Source organism: Oryzias latipes, chromosome 21, assembly GCF_053564925.1.
Source record: "Oryzias latipes strain Hd-rR chromosome 21, Olatipes_Hd-rR_3.1".
Taxonomy (NCBI): domain Eukaryota; kingdom Metazoa; phylum Chordata; class Actinopteri; order Beloniformes; family Adrianichthyidae; genus Oryzias; species Oryzias latipes.
Genome location: NC_136257.1, coordinates 926,796 through 947,672, shown reverse-complemented (window position 1 = coordinate 947,672; position 20,877 = coordinate 926,796). Strand labels below are relative to the sequence as shown.

The window sequence follows — 20,877 nt, the reverse complement described above, 5'->3', positions numbered from 1 at the left end:
TTCTTCAGGAACAGCTGCCGGTAGGCCCCTCAAAGAGTGTGCTGTCACACCGTCTTCCCTGGGGGGTCCTCACACTACAAGAGTTTGGAGAGGAGGGTGCAGCTCTCTGATGCCACCAAGGGCCCCCACCTTCAAAGTTCATTACTGTTTTATTGCATTGGATTTACATTTGTGTCCCCTGTCAGTGGGGCCAACACGGCCAGGCTCCTATGCAGTTTCTCACATGGTCCATGTATGTTGTACTTTCACACACGGTCCATGTATGTTGTACTTTAACACACATGGTCCATGTATGTTGTACTTTCACACACGGTCCATGTATGTTGTACTTTCACACACGGTCCATGTATGTTGTACTTTAACACACATGGTCCATGTATGTTGTACTTTCACACACGGTCCATGTATGTTGTACTTTCATACACATGGTCCATGTATGTTGTACTTTCACACACGGTCCATGTATGTTGTACTTTCATACACATGGTCCATGTATGTTGTACTTTCACACACGGTCCATGTATGTTGTACTTTCACACACGGTCCATGTATGTTGTACTTTAACACACATGGTCCATGTATGTTGTACTTTAACACACATGGTCCATGTATGTTGTACTTTAACACACATGGTCCATGTATGTTGTACTTTCACACACGGTCCATGTATGTTGTACTTTCATACACATGGTCCATGTATGTTGTACTTTCACACACGGTCCATGTATGTTGTACTTTCACACACGGTCCATGTATGTTGTACTTTAACACACATGGTCCATGTATGTTGTACTTTCACACACGGTCCATGTATGTTGTACTTTCATACACATGGTCCATGTATGTTGTACTTTCACACACGATCCATGTATGTTGTACTTTAACACACATGGTCCATGTATGTTGTACTTTCACACACGGTCCATGTATGTTGTACTTTCACACACGGTCCATGTATGTTGTACTTTAACACACATGGTCCATGTATGTTGTACTTTCACACACGGTCCATGTATGTTGTACTTTCATACACATGGTCCATGTATGTTGTACTTTCACACACGGTCCATGTATGTTGTACTTTCATACACGTGGTCCATGTATGTTGTACTTTCACACACGGTCGATGTATGTTGTACTTTAACACACATGGTCCACGTATGTTGTACTTTCATACACATGGTCCATGTATGTTGTACTTTCACACATGGTCCATGTATGTTGTAGTTTTACACACGTACCATGTATGTTGTACTTTCACACACGGTCCATGTATGTTGTACTTTCATACACATGGTCCATGTATGTTGTAGTTTTACACACGGTCCATGTATGTTGTACTTTCACACACGGTCCATGTATGTTGTACTTTAACACACATGGTCCATGTATGTTGTACTTTCATACACATGGTCCATGTATGTTGTACTTTCACACATGGTCCATGTATTTTGTACTTTAACACACATGGTCCATGTATGTTGTACTTTCACACATGGTCCATGTATTTTGTACTTTCACACATGGTCCATGTATGTTGTACTTTAACACACATGGTCCATGTATGTTGTACTTTCATACACATGGTCCATGTATGTTGTACTTTAACACACATGGTCCATGTATGTTGTACTTTAACACACATGGTCCATGTATGTTGTACTTTCACACACGGTCCATGTATGTTGTACTTTCATACACGTGGTCCATGTATGTTGTACTTTCACACACGGTCGATGTATGTTGTACTTTAACACACATGGTCCACGTATGTTGTACTTTCATACACATGGTCCATGTATGTTGTACTTTCACACATGGTCCATGTATGTTGTAGTTTTACACACGGTCCATGTATGTTGTACTTTCACACACGGTCCATGTATTTTGTACTTTCATACACATGGTCCATGTATGTTGTACTTTCACACACAGTCCATGTATGTTGTAGTTTTACACACGGTCCATGTATGTTGTACTTTCACACACGGTCCATGTATTTTGTACTTTAACACACATGGTCCATGTATGTTGTACTTTCATACACATGGTCCATGTATGTTGTACTTTCACACACGGTCCATGTATTTTGGACTTTCACACATGGTCCATGTATTTTGTACTTTAACACACACGGTCCATGTATGTTGTACTTTAACACACATGGTCCATGTATGTTGTACTTTCACACACGCTCCATGTATGTTGTACTTTAACACACATGGTCCATGTATGTTGTACTTTCATACACATGGTCCATGTATGTTGTACTTTAACACACATGGTCCATGTATGTTGTACTTTAACACACATGGTCCATGTATGTTGTACTTTAACACACATGGTCCATGTATGTTGTACTTTAACACACATGGTCCATGTATGTTGTACTTTCATACACATGGTCCATGTATGTTGTACTTTCACACACGGTCCATGTATGTTGTACTTTAACACACATGGTCCATGTATGTTGTACTTTCATACACATGGTCCATGTATGTTGTACTTTCACACACGGTCCATGTATGTTGTACTTTAACACACATGGTCCATGTATGTTGTACTTTCATACACATGGTCCATGTATGTTGTACTTTAACACACATGGTCTATGTATGTTGTACTTTCACACACGGTCCATGTATGTTGTACTTTAACACACATGGTCCATGTATGTTGTACTTTCATACACATGGTCCATGTATGTTGTACTTTAACACACATGGTCCATGTATGTTGTACTTTAACACACATGGTCCATGTATGTTGTACTTTCATACACATGGTCCATGTATGTTGTACTTTAACACACATGGTCCATGTATGTTGTACTTTCACACACGGTCCATGTATGTTGTACTTTAACACACATGGTCCATGTATGTTGTACTTTCACACACATGGTCCATGTATGTTGTACTTTCATACACATGGTCCATGTATGTTGTACTTTAACACACATGGTCCATGTATGTTGTACTTTAACACACATGGTCCATGTATGTTGTACTTTAACACACATGGTCCATGTATGTTGTACTTTAACACACATGGTCCATGTATGTTGTACTTTCATACACATGGTCCATGTATGTTGTACTTTAACACACATGGTCCATGTATGTTGTACTTTAACACACATGGTCCATGTATGTTGTACTTTAACACACATGGTCCATGTATGTTGTACTTTCATACACATGGTCCATGTATGTTGTACTTTCACACACGGTCCATGTATGTTGTACTTTAACACACATGGTCCATGTATGTTGTACTTTCATACACATGGTCCATGTATGTTGTACTTTCACACACGGTCCATGTATGTTGTACTTACACACACATCGTCCATGTATGTTGTACTTTAACACACATGGTCCATGTATGTTGTACTTTAACACACATGGTCCATGTATGTTATACTTTCACACACGGTCCATGTATGTTCTGAGTTCTGCTGTTTCTGCAGATTGAAAAACCGTTTTCATAATTACTCAGACTGAAGGAAGGTGAACTTTCTTGCAGGGCGCCGCTCTGAACGCGGCCAGGCTAGAGAAACGTGCGTGGAAGGCAGAGCGGGTCAGAAGCAGGCTGCAAGGGAGAAACTTCATGTTGGTTTAATTCACGTCGTTTACCGCCTGAAACCTTCCCCTGAATCAGGAAGGAAGAGCTTTTTGTGTGTAAGACCCGAAACGGCAGGACTTCCTGTTACCCTCTGATGAAGATGAAGATAAGCATAAGCTGAAGCCGCTTGTGTGATTCAGAGGTTCTGCTCAGCGGTTGGAGCAGAACTGAGGATCTTTGGTCCTGAGACCACGCAGGAGGGCTTTTCCTGCATAACCACTGCCGTTTTTGTGATAGCGGCTGTCGTTCAGGTGGAAGCCAGAAGGCGTGGAGACGTGTCGGAGCTGCTGTGGAATGAAAACAGCGTTCCTCTGATGTGGGACGCTGAGGGGGGTAAAAAGGACGGCCGAGATGTTTATCTGTGGCTCCTGTCTGGGTATGACAGCCCCATTTCCTTCAGTCCTGCTCCGGGATTTGACCATGAACAACTAGAGAGGGTGTTGGTTGTAACTAGTTAAAACGTAAAAGCAGGAGGCGGGGCTTCATGGGACCTCTTAGCAGGAGCTCATCACAGGGACCTTCAGATTCTCATCCTGACAGAAACTCTAGGAGGAAAAACCAAAACACCTGCAGAGATTCTGTAGCTCAGTTGGGAAAAAAGCAGGAAGATGAACAGCAGCATGTCCTGCTGTCCTCTGATGATCATCTATAAAGGACCCCCTGGAGCTCCTTTACCCAGCATGCATTTCCAACTTCATGGTTCCTGCTGCTTCAGATTCACACGAACACACGGCGCTTACAGCATCTGCTCCCTTTGGTTCTCCTCCTCTCTGTGGAAAGTCTGTCTGCATTCACACTGAAGAGAACCGCACCAGAGTTCATCTGCAAGTGAATGCAGACCGTGCTGCAGGCTTAGCCTCTAGAATCCGTCTGTGTGAACCCTGAAGGGAGGAGAACCTGCTGGGATGATTCTGGATGCAGATTTCAGAAGCTGCTGGAGTTCACGGAGGTGTGTGTGTGTGTGGGGGGGGGGGGGGCGGTCAAAGCAACCGGTTTAGCTGCAGACAAAGAGTGCTGTCAACAGAGACACAGAGCAAGTGGATGTTTGCAGAGACAACTGGGGCAGATACGGTAAAGGACGGAGCCTTGGGGGCACCTGGGGCGATGGGCTGGGGCGGGGCGGGAAGGCTTTGAGCTGAGAGGGACCTGAAGGAGATGAATGAGGGGTTTAAGAGCTGAAGCCGAATGGAGGTCGGATCATTTCAGCTTAGAAAGACTCAGATGTTTGTGAAACTGCAGCATCTGCTGATGTCCTTTCTTGGAACAGCTGAGAAAAACTAGAATCATCAAAGTAAACATCTTTGCTCTGAATGAAGCTCTGCATTTAAAAAACCGTCAAACCAAATGAAAGACGAGCCAGAGGATGAAAGCAGCTGCTTAAACGTGACAGAAGCTCTGGGAAGAAAAAAGACTGTTAATAGTTACCGTGTCGATGTGGAGGGCTGCGGTCTCACCTGGGCCTTCAGGTCTGTCTGAAGAAGGATTCTGTGGACAAACACAAACAACATTCTTGACATTTTCCCCTGCAGTCGTTCCTGTTTTTCAGGAGGAGCTGACCCTGTTTCAGAATGAGAACAATCTGCTGTTGTCTGCGTTCCTGGGATGTTGCAATGTGTGTTTCAGGGACTGCCTGTGGCTGCAGAGATGCTGGGAAGACCAGAGTTAGGGTCTTCCTGCAGCTGACGTCTGTGCTGCTGGGGGTTTAGTTCTGCAATCAGGAGGTTCTCTTCATCCAGACAACGTTGTCTTGAAGTCGAACGGCAAAATGTTTCAAAGAAGAAGATTTGAAGTCCAGTTTCCACGACTCAACTTGAAGACGGTCTTTTCAGTCGTGTGGTTTTGGTTGCTGCTGAAACGCCTGACTTCCTGTTTCAGTTCATTTGCCCTGAAGCTTTGCTGGCGGCGGGCGGCTCTGTGTGCTGGAATCCCAGGAAGGAAGAAGCGACTTCTGCTGAATCAGAGATAGTTACAGATGCTTCTGCAAATGTCAGGTCTGTGATGCGTTCAGGGACCAGCATGTCCCTGAACGCATCACAGACAAACAAGCTCCTCACCTGGCATTACATGTATGACGTTCTAACCATTCCGTCTTGGAGTTGAGTGTCTGAACGAGCTTTGCAGCAGAACCGGAAGCTTCTCCATCTGAGAGGACAGACATAGAGTCCAGCAGAACTGGGGCAGAACTTTGGACCTCTGCAAAGACGGACCCCCCCGTGGAGGTTCACAGATGAAAAGGAAGAGAAGTTTAGTCCAGGTAGCTGGAACCGTTTTTGGATTCTTGAATCCAGTCCAGGTTAAATAACTGCGGTGGAAATCTACTTTAAGCTGTCGGTTCCCTCACAAATCCCCGACTTAGGCCAGGGCTACAGATAATTGTAAGAGAAATCCTTCTCTGACCCCCACATCAGAGTCAGACCAGGATCACAGTAAGGCATGGGGGGAGGAGTATCATGCCGTGGGCCTCAGCAGGCCTGAATGGAAACGTGTTCAGTTTCTCATGCAGAATGGCGGCGGATGCTCCTCTGAGTTTAAGGCCGTGTTCCCGCCGTCTCACAGAACCCAAGAGAACACGCCTGCGTCATATGTGGGGAGCGTTCACGAGTCCTAGCTGCTGCCGCTGCTCAGTCAGCCTCAGTAAAAAGCTTCTTGAATGTCACTTGTAGTGAACGGGCTTTGAAGGATGAATCTGCAGCGGCTCCTCAAACAGGAAGAGGCTTGTTGGTTGTGTTAAACAGAAGTGAGATGCTCTGCTGCACTTTGTTCCTCTTTGCTTCTGAGAAAAGTGTGCAACAGGAAGTGATGCAAGTGGTGGTATAGAGGCAGAGGACATAAAGCTGTTCATGTAGTTTCATCAGAAACATCTCTGATGTCCTGCATGCCTCATGCGTAGGACTCTGTTCATAAAGCAGCTGATGCAGACGTTTGGGGAAGATCTGGACCTTCACCCTTCACTGCAGGAGCCAGGCAGTTTGCAGCGGCTCGCTCCCCGTCTTCTGTCAGCTTCCACCTGTCTGCACGTGCTTCTCTGGTGGAGCTGCTGACCCAAGCAGGAGGCATGATGGGAGAAGAAAGATCAGCAGAAAGTTCATTAGTTAGGACGGACGCCGTCCACGTCAATGACTCCATTGTGTGAGGCGTTATAGATGGAGGCGTGAGGCTCAGGTCTGGAGGTCAGGAGAACGTTATCTCAGCCACAGCCCACATTTACTCTCAGTCTGCTCTGAACAGCAAAATAGAGGCTCCTGAGGCCCCGCCTCCTGAGGCTCCGCCTCCACTGTCTTTCTGTTCTGATCTTGTCTCTGCAGCAGAGTGAGAAGCATCTGTTTGGCAGCAGTCAGCATGTGCTTACCGTCACACTCTCGGTGCTTGCTCATCACGTGGGTCATGTGACTGTCCTTGTTCTCTCCTCCGCCAGCCGGCTCTGATCCAGGCCATCTTCAGCGGGGATCCTGAGGAGATCCGAATGCTCATCTACAAATCTGAGGACATCAACGTTCTGGTGAGGAGACGCCCCCCAGCATGTCTTCACAGGAGTGTTCTGCATTTTCCAAAAGGGAGGGGTTATTTGGCACCACAGTTTCAGACGCGTGATGGCGAGGATCCCCTGCTGATCCCCTGCTGATCCCCTGCTGATCCCCTGCTGATCACCTGCTGATCCCCTGCTGATCCCCTGCTGATCACCTGCTGATCCCCTGCTGATCACCTGCTGATCCCCTGCTGATCCCCTGCTGATCACCTGCTGATCCCCTGCTGATCACCTGCTGATCCCCTGCTGGTCCCCTGCTGATCACCAAATGATCCCCTGATGATCCACTGCTGATCCCCTGCTGGTCCCCTGCTGATCACCAAATGATCCCCTGATGATCCCCTGATGATCCACTGCTGATCATCAAATGATCCCCTGATGATCCCCTGATGATCCACTGCTGATCCCCTGCTGGTCCCCTGCTGATCCCCTGATGATCCACTGCTGATCCCCTGCTGATCCCCTGCTGATCCCCTGCACACATCATGCTGACGTTGTCACTGTACAATAAAAATGAGGACATGCAGAAACACGACTGAACACATGACAGACAGATGACGCCAAAGGAAAACTAAATAAAGTTTGGATAACTTCCACATTAGCACGTCTGTCTCTGGGAAATAAAACTGCAGTAAAATGGGTATTTTCAGATTAAAAGTCCTCAATGGTTAATGCTGAAAACAGATCCTTTTAGTGTGAGGCCTTTCGGGTTTCAGTGCTTGTGTCCGTGCACGCCGGGATCTGCTGTCCTGCCTCTCCACTCAAAGCGTCTTTTCAGAGAAATTAGATCTGAAAGATAGAATCTTTGCCTCGTTCAGCTCTCACTTCCTGTTTGGAGAAGTGGGCCGGGGAGGGGAGGTCAGGGGTCAGCGACGCGCGTACACGTGGGTTTAGATCAGGGGTTCTCAAAGTGCGGCCCGGGGGCCAATGGCGGCCTGCAGGAAGATTTTTTTCTGTGGCCCTCAATAAAAGCAGGAGCAGAAGAAAAGGCGCTAAGTGGACAAATGTTTACTTTGTTTTACCTCATGGATAAAGTCCTGTGTCTGAATTAGGTAAATTCAATGCTCAAAGAATTCAATATAAAGCATCACTATGTTACAAATCATAGAAACTATGACAAATGTACAGTTGAGGACAACAATGAGCTCCAACAGCTACAAGGAAGCTGCTGCACAGCAGATGTTCACAGAAACGACTCCATCCAGTGAAGCTGGACACCTAAGCTGTGGTTCTGAAGGTTCTGGAAGCGGCCCGGTGTAGGAAGACCTTCAGTGATGGGGAGTTTGTAAAAGAACGTCTGCTGAAAGGAGCTGACACTGTTTGTCCAGAGAGAAAGAGAAAGTTTGAAGACATAAGTCTGTCAAATGACACGATTACTGCAGTAGAAGATCTGGACAGAAACCTCTGGACACATCTGGAGGTTCTGGTTAACTGTACCGATGACACTTGAAGTAATTAAAAGCAACCTTTTCTGTTTATCCATTATTTCTTCACCAAAATTGGCCCCCAGTCTAACGTAGAGTTCCTTATTTGGCCGTCTGCTACGAAAACTTTGAGAACCTCTGCTTCAGATGCACAAGCAGCTGACGGTCCTCCCAGACCCAGACCAGAGGATCCAGCACCGTCAAGCCAGAACCGAACATCCATCAACCAAACACCTCCTCCTATTTAACTAAACTATGAAAAACTCAGCTTCCCCTTGGCTCTGACCCCGCCCACCTCACCTGTCGGCCGTCTGTCAGTACAGAGCTCAGGTCTTTTCTTGGGTGGGGGGCATTGTCCTGTTGTTGCTTTTTAAAGAAATCTCCGGGACGGGACGTGCTGTAGACTCCTTTTATTCAGTCCTGAACTGTCGCTACTGCGCCACCTAGTGGGCCCGCCCCTCATGACGTCCCCCTATCTAGGGTTTAACCCCCGACATGTATCATACCACAGGCATGTTTGTGTTCTGGGGTTTGGGTCACGGAGAGCGTAAGCAAACTCATGTATTGTTGTGTACTTGTGGCCCCCCCAGGATGCAGAGAAGCGCACCCCCCTGCACGCCGCCGCCTTCCTGGGTGATGCAGAAATCACTGAACTCCTCATCCTCTCTGGTGAGACCTGTGATGAAGATCAAAGCAGAAGTTTGACTTTCTGAAAGCTTCATACTGGGGGGGGTCAGCTTTCAGGCTGTGGAAGCAGAAGCCGATCTTTTGTAAATGTCCTCACCGTCCCGTTTGCGCCTGCAGGTGCCCGGGTCAACGCCAAAGACAACATGTGGTTCACCCCCCTGCACCGGGCAGTGGCATCCCGGAGCCAGGTGTGCACACACTCACGTGCACACGCATGCAATCCAGTAGGTTTGGGCGGCTTCAGGCGGTCCGACTGAACCCCTGCAGATTTCTCCACATGCCAACACGTGTTTCTACAAGCAGTCCTCCCCAACACAGGAAGTTCAGGAAACATCAGAGGATGAATTCATATCAGCCCCTGGGGGGGGGTAAAGAAGCAGCTGGAGCGTGGAGCGTCTCACGCCCCGACTTCTGGGGAAAACTCCAAGTATTTTAGATGAGGTCAGGGGTCAGCCGTTCGGGTCAACGTCTGACTGACAAGAACCCAGCTAGAGCCGCTAAGTCGGACTTCACCCTTTAGAGAAACACTGACCTGTATGGATGTTGTTGTTGATGATATGATAAACATAAATAAAATAAGGGTTTTCGCATAAGAGAAAATCCAAATATGAACTAGTTGATAACTTTTGTTCACAAGACATCCTTTCAAAATAAAAGACACCTTGTGTCACAGTCAGAAATGGAACCAAAGTTAAATACGGGGGAAAATCACTTCCGTGTTTTTCCATCCATAAAATCCTTGAATTAGTTCAAAAATAGAAAATCTGCCTCATCATCTGGTACAGCGGCTGGACGGCTCAGTTGGCTGCATGTAGGAGTCTGCTTCATCCAGTGTGGGCCTTTAGGCAAGACCCTTCATGCTACTGCCTAACAATGTAGCCACAGGGGGGCTTAAGTCTGGCCCCCTGTGCCGGTCCCCAGCCCGGTAAAGTACAGCTTCAGGTTGCAGACCTGCGGATTAGATCATGTCAGACAGATAGCCCCGCCCCCTCAGGCTTCTTCAACATCCCTGCAGCCTTGAGTCTGTCTGGCTCAGTGCAGACACGAAGGTTAGGAGAAAAAATGCACCTTCAGGCGGATTAGGTGTTTTAATCAGTCTCTGAGTGCAGAAGGACTTTCCTCTCCACACGCAACCCCCCCTCACCTGCGGTCACATGACGTACTGCACCTCTGCTCTTCTTCCTCAGGATGCTGTGCAAGTCCTGATCCGTCACTCTGCAGACGTGAACGCTCGGGACAAGAACTGGCAGACGCCGCTGCATGTGGCTGCAGCCAACAACGCTCTGCGCTGCGCCGAGGTCATCATCCCCCTGCTGACCAGCGTCAACGTGTCCGACCGCGGGGGCCGCACCGCCTTGCACCACGCCGCTCTCAACGGCCACACGGAGGTACGGCGGGCGGAACCGGCTGAGTCGGGTTAACCCTTTAAGACCGGAGCTGCAGCTCCAGCGTTGATGCTCTTCAAACGTTGACACAATGAACGCAACTGCATCGGATTGTGGCGCGGAGGGAAGCTGACGTTTGGCCTAAAGACGCTTTTCTCCACGTCAGAATCTGCTGGAGTTACGGGCATTTTGTAAACGGTTGAAAACTTCGGAAGGTCAAAGGTGACATCTCTGGTTTGATAGGGTTAACAGGGTTTTGGGTTTAAATCCAAGTGTTGCATTCAAAGCCTCTTCTTGTGTTGGTCATGATACTTTTTAGCTCTGCAGCCCATGTTCAGCCAGCAAATCAGTCCAGGAATCATGAATGCAGCTCCATGTTGATGGGTCCAGTGGCCACGCCCACTCATTCATGAATGACCAATAGAATGACTGAGGAACAGCTGTTTATTTCTCTGTAAAAGTCTATGGGATTTTGGCTCCTTGGAACCAGAAGGTACTTCCTGTTTAGAACGCCAGGAGGCGGGGTCATTAGGTCCAGGTCTCAGATACGGTCCGTGACAGCGGCTCATCCACACGGGGGTGAAGGCAGCAGCCTGTGAGCTGCTGCCTCGGCGGGTCATCGGAGGTCATGGTCATCTCAGACACAGTCCCAAAAGCCCAACATGAGGGCCACTCCACCACAGCGTTCAGCTGCCAGCAGAGTTCCTGCTGCAAACACGACTCTCCTCTGCTTCCTGCAGATGGTGAACCTTCTGCTGGCCAAAGGGGCAAACATCAACGCCTTTGATAAGAAGGACGGCCGCGCCCTGCACTGGGCCGCCTTCATGGGTAAGACTGGGATGAACCGCCTTCAAATCCAGTGTTGCAGCTGTGCTTGTGTGTTCTTCTTCATCCTACATGTGTAAAGCGTGTTCATTTGTGTCATGAACTGCTGCTGCTGTGGGTCTGAACATCAGATGATCCCTAAAGGCTTCTTCCAGTCTGAGCTCCACCTGTCGGTGCTTTCAGTCTGACACACATCAGTGTGAACCCTCATCTTCCTCCTCGCTCAGCTGCTTCATCACTTTACCGTCTTCACCGATCGGACAAACAGTCTTTTGGTTTGAACTCTGTGGACTTGCTCTGCCCCCTGCAGGTCACCTGGATGTCGTGTCTGTGCTGGTGAGTCATGGCGCTGAGGTCAGCTGTAAGGACAAGCGAGGGTACACGCCGCTCCACGCAGCGGCCTCCAGCGGACAGATCGCCGTGGTCAAACACCTGCTCAGCCTGTCAGTGGAGGTCAGCATGCATGACCGCAGGCATCAACACTGTGCAGCGCCGTGTGTTAAAAAGATTCAATGTTTATCCCAACATGTGTAAAAAACTCATCCTCCACCACACGACAGCCCTTGGCTGTAGCTCCTGATGCTGACCGTCTGCTGTCTGTCCCTGACGGTCACGCGTGTCACATAGCACATGGGAGAGTAACTGACGGTCACACGTGTCACGTCACACATGGGAGAGTAACTGACGGTCACACGTGTCACGTCACACATGGGAGAGTAACTGACGGTCACGCGTGTCACGTCACACATGGGGGAGTAACTGACGGTCACGCGTGTCACGTCACATATGGGAGAGTAACTGCCGGTCACGCGTGTCACGTCACTCATGGGAAAGTAACTGCCGGTCACGCGTGTCACGTCACTCATGGGAAAGTAACTGGCGGTCACACGTGTCACGTCACATATGGGAGAGTAACTGACGGTCACGCGTGTCATGTCACTCATGGGAAAGTAACTGGCGGTCACACGTGTCACGTCACTCATGGGGGAGTAACTGACGGTCACGCGTGTCACGTCACTCATGGGAAAGTAACTGGCGGTCACACGTGTCACGTCACTCATGGGAGAGTAACTGACGGTCACACGTGTCACGTCACACATGGGAGAGTAACTGACGGTCACGCGTGTCACGTCACACATGGGGGAGTAACTGACGGTCACGCGTGTCACGTCACATATGGGAGAGTAACTGCCGGTCACGCGTGTCACGTCACTCATGGGAAAGTAACTGCCGGTCACGCGTGTCACGTCACTCATGGGAAAGTAACTGGCGGTCACAAGTGTCACGTCACATATGGGAGAGTAACTGACGGTCACGCGTGTCATGTCACTCATGGGAAAGTAACTGGCGGTCACACGTGTCACGTCACATATGGGAGAGTAACTGACGGTCATGCGTATCACGTCACTCATGGGGGAGTAACTGGCGGTCACGCGTGTCACGTCACAGATGGGGGAATAACTGCCGGTCACACATGTCACGTCACTCATGGGGGAGTAACTGACGGTCACACGTGTCACGTCACTCATGGGCGAGTAACTGACGGTCACGCGTGTCACGTCACTCATGGGAAAGTAACTGGCGGTCACACGTGTCACGTCACATATGGGAGAGTAACTGACGGTCATGCGTATCACGTCACTCATGGGGGAGTAACTGACGGTCACGCGTATCACGTCACTCATGGGGGAGTAACTGACGGTCACACGTGTCACGTCACTCATGGGGGAGTAACTGACGGTCACACGTGTCACGTCACTCATGGGCGAGTAACTGACGGTCACGCGTATCACGTCACTCATGGGCGAGTAACTGACGGTCACGCGTATCACGTCAATCATGGGGGAGTAACTGACGGTCACGCGTATCACGTCACTCATGGGGGAGTAGCTGACGGTCACGCGTATCACGTCACTTATGGGCGAGTAACTGACGGTCACGCATATCACGTCACTTATGGGCGAGTAACTGACGGTCATGCGTATCACGTCACTCATGGGGGAGTAACTGACGGTCACGAGTGTCACGTCACTCATGGGCGAGTAACTGACGGTCACGCGTATCACGTCACTCATGGGGGAGTAACTGACGGTCACGCGTATCACGTCACTCATGGGGGAGTGACTGACGGTCACGCGTATCACGTCAATCATGGGGGAGTAACTGACGGTCACGCGTATCACGTCACTAATGGGGGAGTAGCTGACGGTCACGCGTATCACGTCACTTATGGGCGAGTAACTGACGGTCACGCGTATCACGTCACTCATGGGGGAGTAACTGACGGTCACGCGTGTCACGTCACACACGGGGGAGTAACTGACGGTCACACGTGTCACGTCACACATGGGAGAGTAACTGACGGTCACGCGTATCACGTCACTCATGGGGGAGTAACTGACGGTCACGCGTGTCACGTCACACATGGGGGAGTAACTGGCGGTCACGCGTGTCAAGTCACACATGGGGGACTAACTGGCGGTCACGCGTATCACGTCAATCATGGGGGAGTAACTGACGGTCACGACTGTCACGTCATTCATGGGGGAGTAACTGACGGTCACGAGTGTCACGTCACTCATGGGCGAGTAACTGACGGTCACGCGTATCACGTCACTCATGGGGGAGTAACTGACGGTCACGCGTATTACGTCACTCATGGGGGAGTAACTGACGGTCACACGTATCACGTCAATCATGGGGGAGTAACTGACGGTCACGCGTATCACGTCACTCATGGGGGAGTAGCTGACGGACACGCGTATCACGTCACTTATGGGCGAGTAACTGACGGTCACGCGTATCACGTCACTCATGGGGGAGTAACTGACGGTCACGCGTGTCACGTCACACATGGGGGAGTAACTGGCGGTCACGCGTATCACGTCAATCATGGGGGAGTAACTGACGGTCACGACTGTCACGTCACTCATGGGCGAGTAACTGGCGGTCACGCGTATCACGTCACTCATGGGGGAGTAACTGACGGTCACATGTGTCACGTCACTCATGGGCGAGTAACTGACGGTCACGCGTGTCACGTCACTCATGGGAAAGTAACTGGCGGTCACACGTGTCACGTCACATATGGGAGAGTAACTGACGGTCATGCGTATCACGTCACTCATGGGGGAGTAACTGACGGTCACGCGTATCACGTCACTTATGGGCGAGTAACTGACGGTCATGCGTATCACGTCACTCATGGGGGAGTAACTGACGGTCACACGTGTCACGTCACTCATGGGCGAGTAACTGACGGTCACGCGTATCACGTCACTCATGGGCGAGTAACTGACGGTCACGCGTATCACGTCACTCATGGGGGAGTAACTGACGGTCACGCGTATTACGTCAATCATGGGGGAGTAACTGACGGTCACGCGTATCACGTCACTCACGGGGGAGTAGCTGACGGTCACGCGTATCACGTCACTTATGGGCGAGTAACTGACGGTCATGCGTATCACGTCACTCATGGGGGAGTAACTGACGGTCACGAGTGTCACGTCACTCATGGGCGAGTAACTGACGGTCACGCGTATCACGTCACTCATGGGGGAGTAACTGACGGTCACGCGTATCACGTCACTCATGGGGGAGTAACTGACGGTCACGCGTATCACGTCAATCATGGGGGAGTAGCTGACGGTCACGCGTATCACGTCACTTATGGGCGAGTAACTGACGGTCACGCGTATCACGTCACTCATGGGGGAGTAACTGACGGTCACGACTGTCACGTCACTCATGGGCGAGTAACTGGCGGTCACGCGTATCACGTCACTCATGGGGGAGTAACTGACGGTCACATGTGTCACGTCACTCATGGGCGAGTAACTGACGGTCACGCGTATCACGTCACTCATGGGGGAGTAACTGACGGTCACGAGTGTCACGTCACTCATGGGCGAGTAACTGACGGTCACGCGTATCACGTCACTCATGGGGGAGTAACTGACGGTCACGCGTATCACGTCAATCATGGGGGAGTAACTGACGGTCACGCGTATCACGTCACTCATGGGCGAGTAACTGACGGTCACGCATATCACGTCACTCATGGGGGAGTAACTGACGGTCACGCGTATCACGTCACAGATGGGGGAGTAACTGACGGTCACGCGTGTCACGTCACTCATGGGCAAGTAACTGACGGTCACACGTGTCACGTCACTCATGGGGGAGTAACTGACGGTCACGCGTGTCACGTCACTCATGGGCGAGTAACTGACGGTCACACGTGTCACGTCACTCATGGGGGAGTAACTGACGGTCACGCGTGTCACGTCACTCATGGGCAAGTAACTGACGGTCACGTGTGTCACGTCACACATGGGGGAGTAACTGACGATCACGCGTGTCACGTCACACATGGGGGAGTAACTGACGGTCACACGTATCACGTCACTCATGGGGGAGTAACTGACGGTCACGCGTGTCACGTCACTCATGGGCGAGTAACTGACGGTCACACGTGTCACGTCACTCATGGGCGAGTAGCTGACGGTCAAGCGTGTCACGTCACACATGGGGAGTAACTGACGGTCACGCGTGTCACGTCACTCATGGGGGAGTAACTGACGGTCACGCGTGTCACGTCACACATGGGGGAGTAACTGACGGTCACGCGTGTCACGTCAAACATGGGGGAGTTACTGACGGTCACGCGTGTCACGTCACACATGGGGGAGTAACTGACGGTCACACGTGTCACGTCACACATGGGGGAGTAACTGACGGTCACGTCATCCATGGGGGAGTAACTGACGGTCACGCGTGTCACGTCACACACGGGGGAGTAACTGACGGTCACACGTGTCACGTCACACATAGAGGAGTAACTGACGGTCACGCGTATCACGTCACTCATGGGGGAGTAACTGACGGTCACGCGTATCACGTCACTCATGGGGGAGTAACTGACGGTCACGCGTATCACGTCAATCATGGGGGAGTAACTGACGGTCACGCGTATCACGTCACTCATGGGGGAGTAGCTGACGGTCACGCGTATCATGTCACTTATGGGCGAGTAACTGACGGTCACGCGTATCACGTCACTCATGGGCGAGTAACTGGCGGTCACGCGTATCACGTCACTCATGGGGGAGTAACTGACGGTCACACGTGTCACGTCACTCATGGGCGAGTAACTGACGGTCACGCGTATCACGTCACTCATGGGGGAGTAACTGACGGTCACGAGTGTCACGTCACTCATGGGCGAGTAACTGACGGTCACGCGTATCACGTCACTCATGGGGGAGTAACTGACGGTCACGCGTATCACGTCAATCATGGGGGAGTAACTGACGGTCACGCGTATCACGTCACTCATGGGGGAGTAACTGACGGTCACACGTGTCACGTCACTCATGGGCGAGTAACTGACGGTCACGCGTATCACGTCACAGATGGGGGAGTAACTGCTGGTCACGCGTGTCACGTCACACATGGGGAGTAACTGACGGTCACGCGTATCACGTCACAGATGGGGGATTAACTGCCGGTCACGCGTGTCACGTCACAGATGGGGGAGGAACTGACGGTCACACGTGTCACGTCACTCATGGGCAAGTAACTGACGGTCACACGTGTCACGTCACTCATGGGCGAGTAGCTGACGGTCACGCGTATCACGTCACTCATGGGCGAGTAACTGACGGTCACACGTGTCACGTCACTCATGGGGGAGTAACTGACGGTCACGCGTATCACGTCACTCATGGGGGAGTAACTGACGGTCACGCGTATCACGTCAATCATGGGGGAGTAACTGACGGTCACGCGTATCACGTCACTCATGGGGGAGCAGCTGACGGTCACGCGTATCACGTCACTCATGGGCGAGTAACTGACGGTCACACGTGTCACGTCACTCATGGGCGAGTAACTGACGGTCACGCATATCACGTCACACATGGGGGAGTAACTGACGGTCACGAGTGTCACGTCACTCATGGGCGAGTAACTGACGGTCACGCGTGTCACGTCACAGATGGGGGAGTAACTGCCGGTCACGCGTGTCACGTCACAGATGGGGGAGTAACTGACGGTCACACGTGTCACATCACTCATGGGCAAGTAACTGACGGTCACGTGTGTCACGTCACTCATGGGGGAGTAACTGACGGTCACGCGTGTCACGTCACACATGGGGGAGTAACTGACGGTCACACGTATCACGTCACTCATGGGGGAGTAACTGACGGTCACGCGTGTCTTGTCACTCATGGGCGAGTAACTGACGGTCAAGCGTGTCACGTCACACATGGGGAGTAACTGACGGTCACGCGTGTCACGTCACTCATGGGGGAGTAACTGACGGTCACGCGTTTCACGTCACACATGGGGGAGTAACTGACGGTCACGCGTGTCACGTCACACATGGGGGAGTAACTGACGGTCACGTCATCCATGGGGGAGTAACTGACGGTCACGCGTGTCACGTCACACACGGGGGAGTAACTGACGGTCAAACGTGTCACGTCACACATAGAGGAGTAACTGACGGTAACGCGTGTCACGTCACTCATGGGGGAGTAAATAAAGGTCACGTGTGTCACGTCACTCATGGGAAAGTAACTGACGGTCACGCGTGTCACGTCACACATGGGGGAGTAACTGACGGTCACGCGTGTCACGTCAAACATGGGGGAGTTACTGACGGTCACGCGTGTCACGTCACACATGGGGGAGTAACTGACGGTCACGTCATCCATGGGGGATTAACTGACGGTCACGCGTGTCACGTCACACACGGGGGAGTAACTGACGGTCACACGTGTCACGTCACACATAGAGGAGTAACTGACGGTCACGCGTGTCACGTCACTCATGGGGGAGTAAATAAAGGTCACGTGTGTCACGTCACTCATGGGAAAGTAACTGACGGTCACACGTGTCACGTCACTCATGGGCGAGTAACTGACGGTCACACGTGTCACGTCACTCATGGGCGAGTAACTGACGGTCACGCATATCACGTCACACATGGGCGAGTAACTGACGGTCACGCGTGTCACGTCACAGATGGGGGAGTAACTGACGGTCACACGTGTCACGTCACTCATGGGCAAGTAACTGACGGTCACGTGTGTCACGTCACACATGGGGGAGTAACTGACGGTCACGCGTGTCACGTCACACATGGGGGAGTAACTGACGGTCACACGTATCACGTCACTCATGGGGGAGTAACTGACGGTCACGCGTGTCACGTCACTCATGGGCGAGTAACTGACGGTCACACGTGTCACGTCACTCATGGGCGAGTAGCTGACGGTCAAGCGTGTCACGTCACACATGGGGAGTAACTGACGGTCACGCGTGTCACGTCACTCATGGGGGAGTAACTGACGGTCACGCGTGTCACGTCACACATGGGGGAGTAACTGACGGTCACGCGTGTCACGTCAAACATGGGGGAGTAACTGACGGTCACACGTGTCACGTCACACATGGGGGAGTAACTGACGGTCACGTCATCCATGGGGGAGTAACTGACGGTCACGTGTTTCACGTCACACACGGGGGAGTAACTGACGGTCACACGTGTCACGTCACACATGGGGGAGTAACTGACGGTCACGCGTGTCACGTCACACACGGGGGAGTAACTGACGGTCATGCGTATCACGTCACACATAGAGGAGTAACTGACGGTCACGCGTATCACGTCACTCATGGGGGAGTAACTGACGGTCACGAGTGTCACGTCACTCATGGGCGAGTAACTGACGGTCACGCGTATCACGTCACTCATGGGGGAGTAACTGACGGTCACGCGTATCACGTCACTCATGGGGGAGTAACTGACGGTCACGCGTATCACGTCAATCATGGGGGAGTAACTGACGGTCACGCGTATCACGTCACTCATGGGGGAGTAGCTGACGGTCACGCGTATCACGTCACTTATGTGCGAGTAACTGACGGTCACGCGTATCACGTCAATCATGGGAGAGTAACTGACGGTCACACGTGTCACGTCACTCATGGGCGAGTAACTGACGGTCACGCGTATCACGTCACTCATGGGGGAGTAACTGGCGGTCACGCGTATCACGTCACTCATGGGAGAGTAACTGACGGTCACACGTGTCACGTCACTCATGGGCGAGTAACTGGCGGTCACGCGTATCACGTCACTCATGGGAGAGTAACTGACGGTCACACGTGTCACGTCACTCATGGGCGAGTAACTGACGGTCACGCGTATCACGTCACTCATGGGCGAGTAACTGGCGGTCACGCGTATCACGTCACTCATGGGAGAGTAACTGACGGTCACACGTGTCACGTCACTCATGGGCGAGTAACTGACGGTCACGCGTATCACGTCACTCATGGGGGAGTAACTGCCGGTCACGCGTGTCACGTCACACATGGGGAGTAACTGACGGTCACGCGTATCACGTCACTCATGGGGGAGTAACTGACGGTCACGCGTATCACGTCACAGATGGGGGAGTAACTGACGGTCACGAGTGTCACGTCACTCATGGGCGAGTAACTGACGGTCACGCGTATCACGTCACTCATGGGGGAGTAACTGACGGTCACGAGTGTCACGTCACTCATGGGCGAGTAACTGACGGTCACGCGTATCACGTCACAGATGGGGGAGTAACTGCCGGTCACACGTGTCACGTCACTCATGGGGGAGTAACTGACGGTCACGAGTGTCACGTCACTCATGGGCGAGTAACTGACGGTCACGCGTATCACGTCACTCATGGGGGAGTAACTGACGGTCACGCGTATCACGTCACTCATGGGGGAGTAACTGACGGTCACGCGTATCACGTCAATCATGGGGGAGTAACTGACGGTCACGCGTATCACGTCACTCATGGGGGAGTAGCTGACGGTCACGCGTATCACGTCACTTATGTGCGAGTAACTGACGGTCACGCGTGTCACGTTACTCATGGGCGAGTAACTGGCGGTCACGCGTATCACGTCACTCATGGGAGAGTAACTGACGGTCACGCGTATCACGTCACTCATGGGGGAGTAACTGACGGTCACGAGTGTCACGTCACACATGGGGGAGTAACTGACGGTCACGCGTGTCACGTCAAACATGGGGGAGTTACTGACGGTCACGCGTGTCACGTCACACATGGGGGAGTAACTGACGGTCACGTCATCCATGGGGGAGTAACTGACGGTCACGCGTGTCACGTCACACACGGGGGAGTAACTGACGGTCACACGTGTCACGTCACACATAGAGGAGTAACTGACGGTCACGCGTGTCACGTCACTCATGGGGGAGTAAATAAAGGTCACGTGTGTCACGTCACTCATGGGAAAGTAACTGACGGTCACGCGTGTCACGTCAAACATGGGGGAGTTACTGACGGTCACGCGTGTCACGTCACACATGGGG

General features: G+C 51.4%; 1 protein-coding gene across 1 annotated transcript in view; it reads left to right on the top strand.

The window, feature by feature from the left end:
* The window catches only part of ankrd44 (ankyrin repeat domain 44), a 39,695-nt gene that overhangs the window by 942 nt on the left and 17,876 nt on the right, over positions 1-20,877 (top strand). Inside the window, 6 exon segments of the mRNA XM_023951016.2 lie at positions 7,046-7,129; positions 9,171-9,249; positions 9,385-9,455; positions 10,455-10,655; positions 11,393-11,480; positions 11,788-11,930. Of these exon segments, the coding sequence (XP_023806784.2) occupies positions 7,046-7,129; positions 9,171-9,249; positions 9,385-9,455; positions 10,455-10,655; positions 11,393-11,480; positions 11,788-11,930 (666 nt within the window).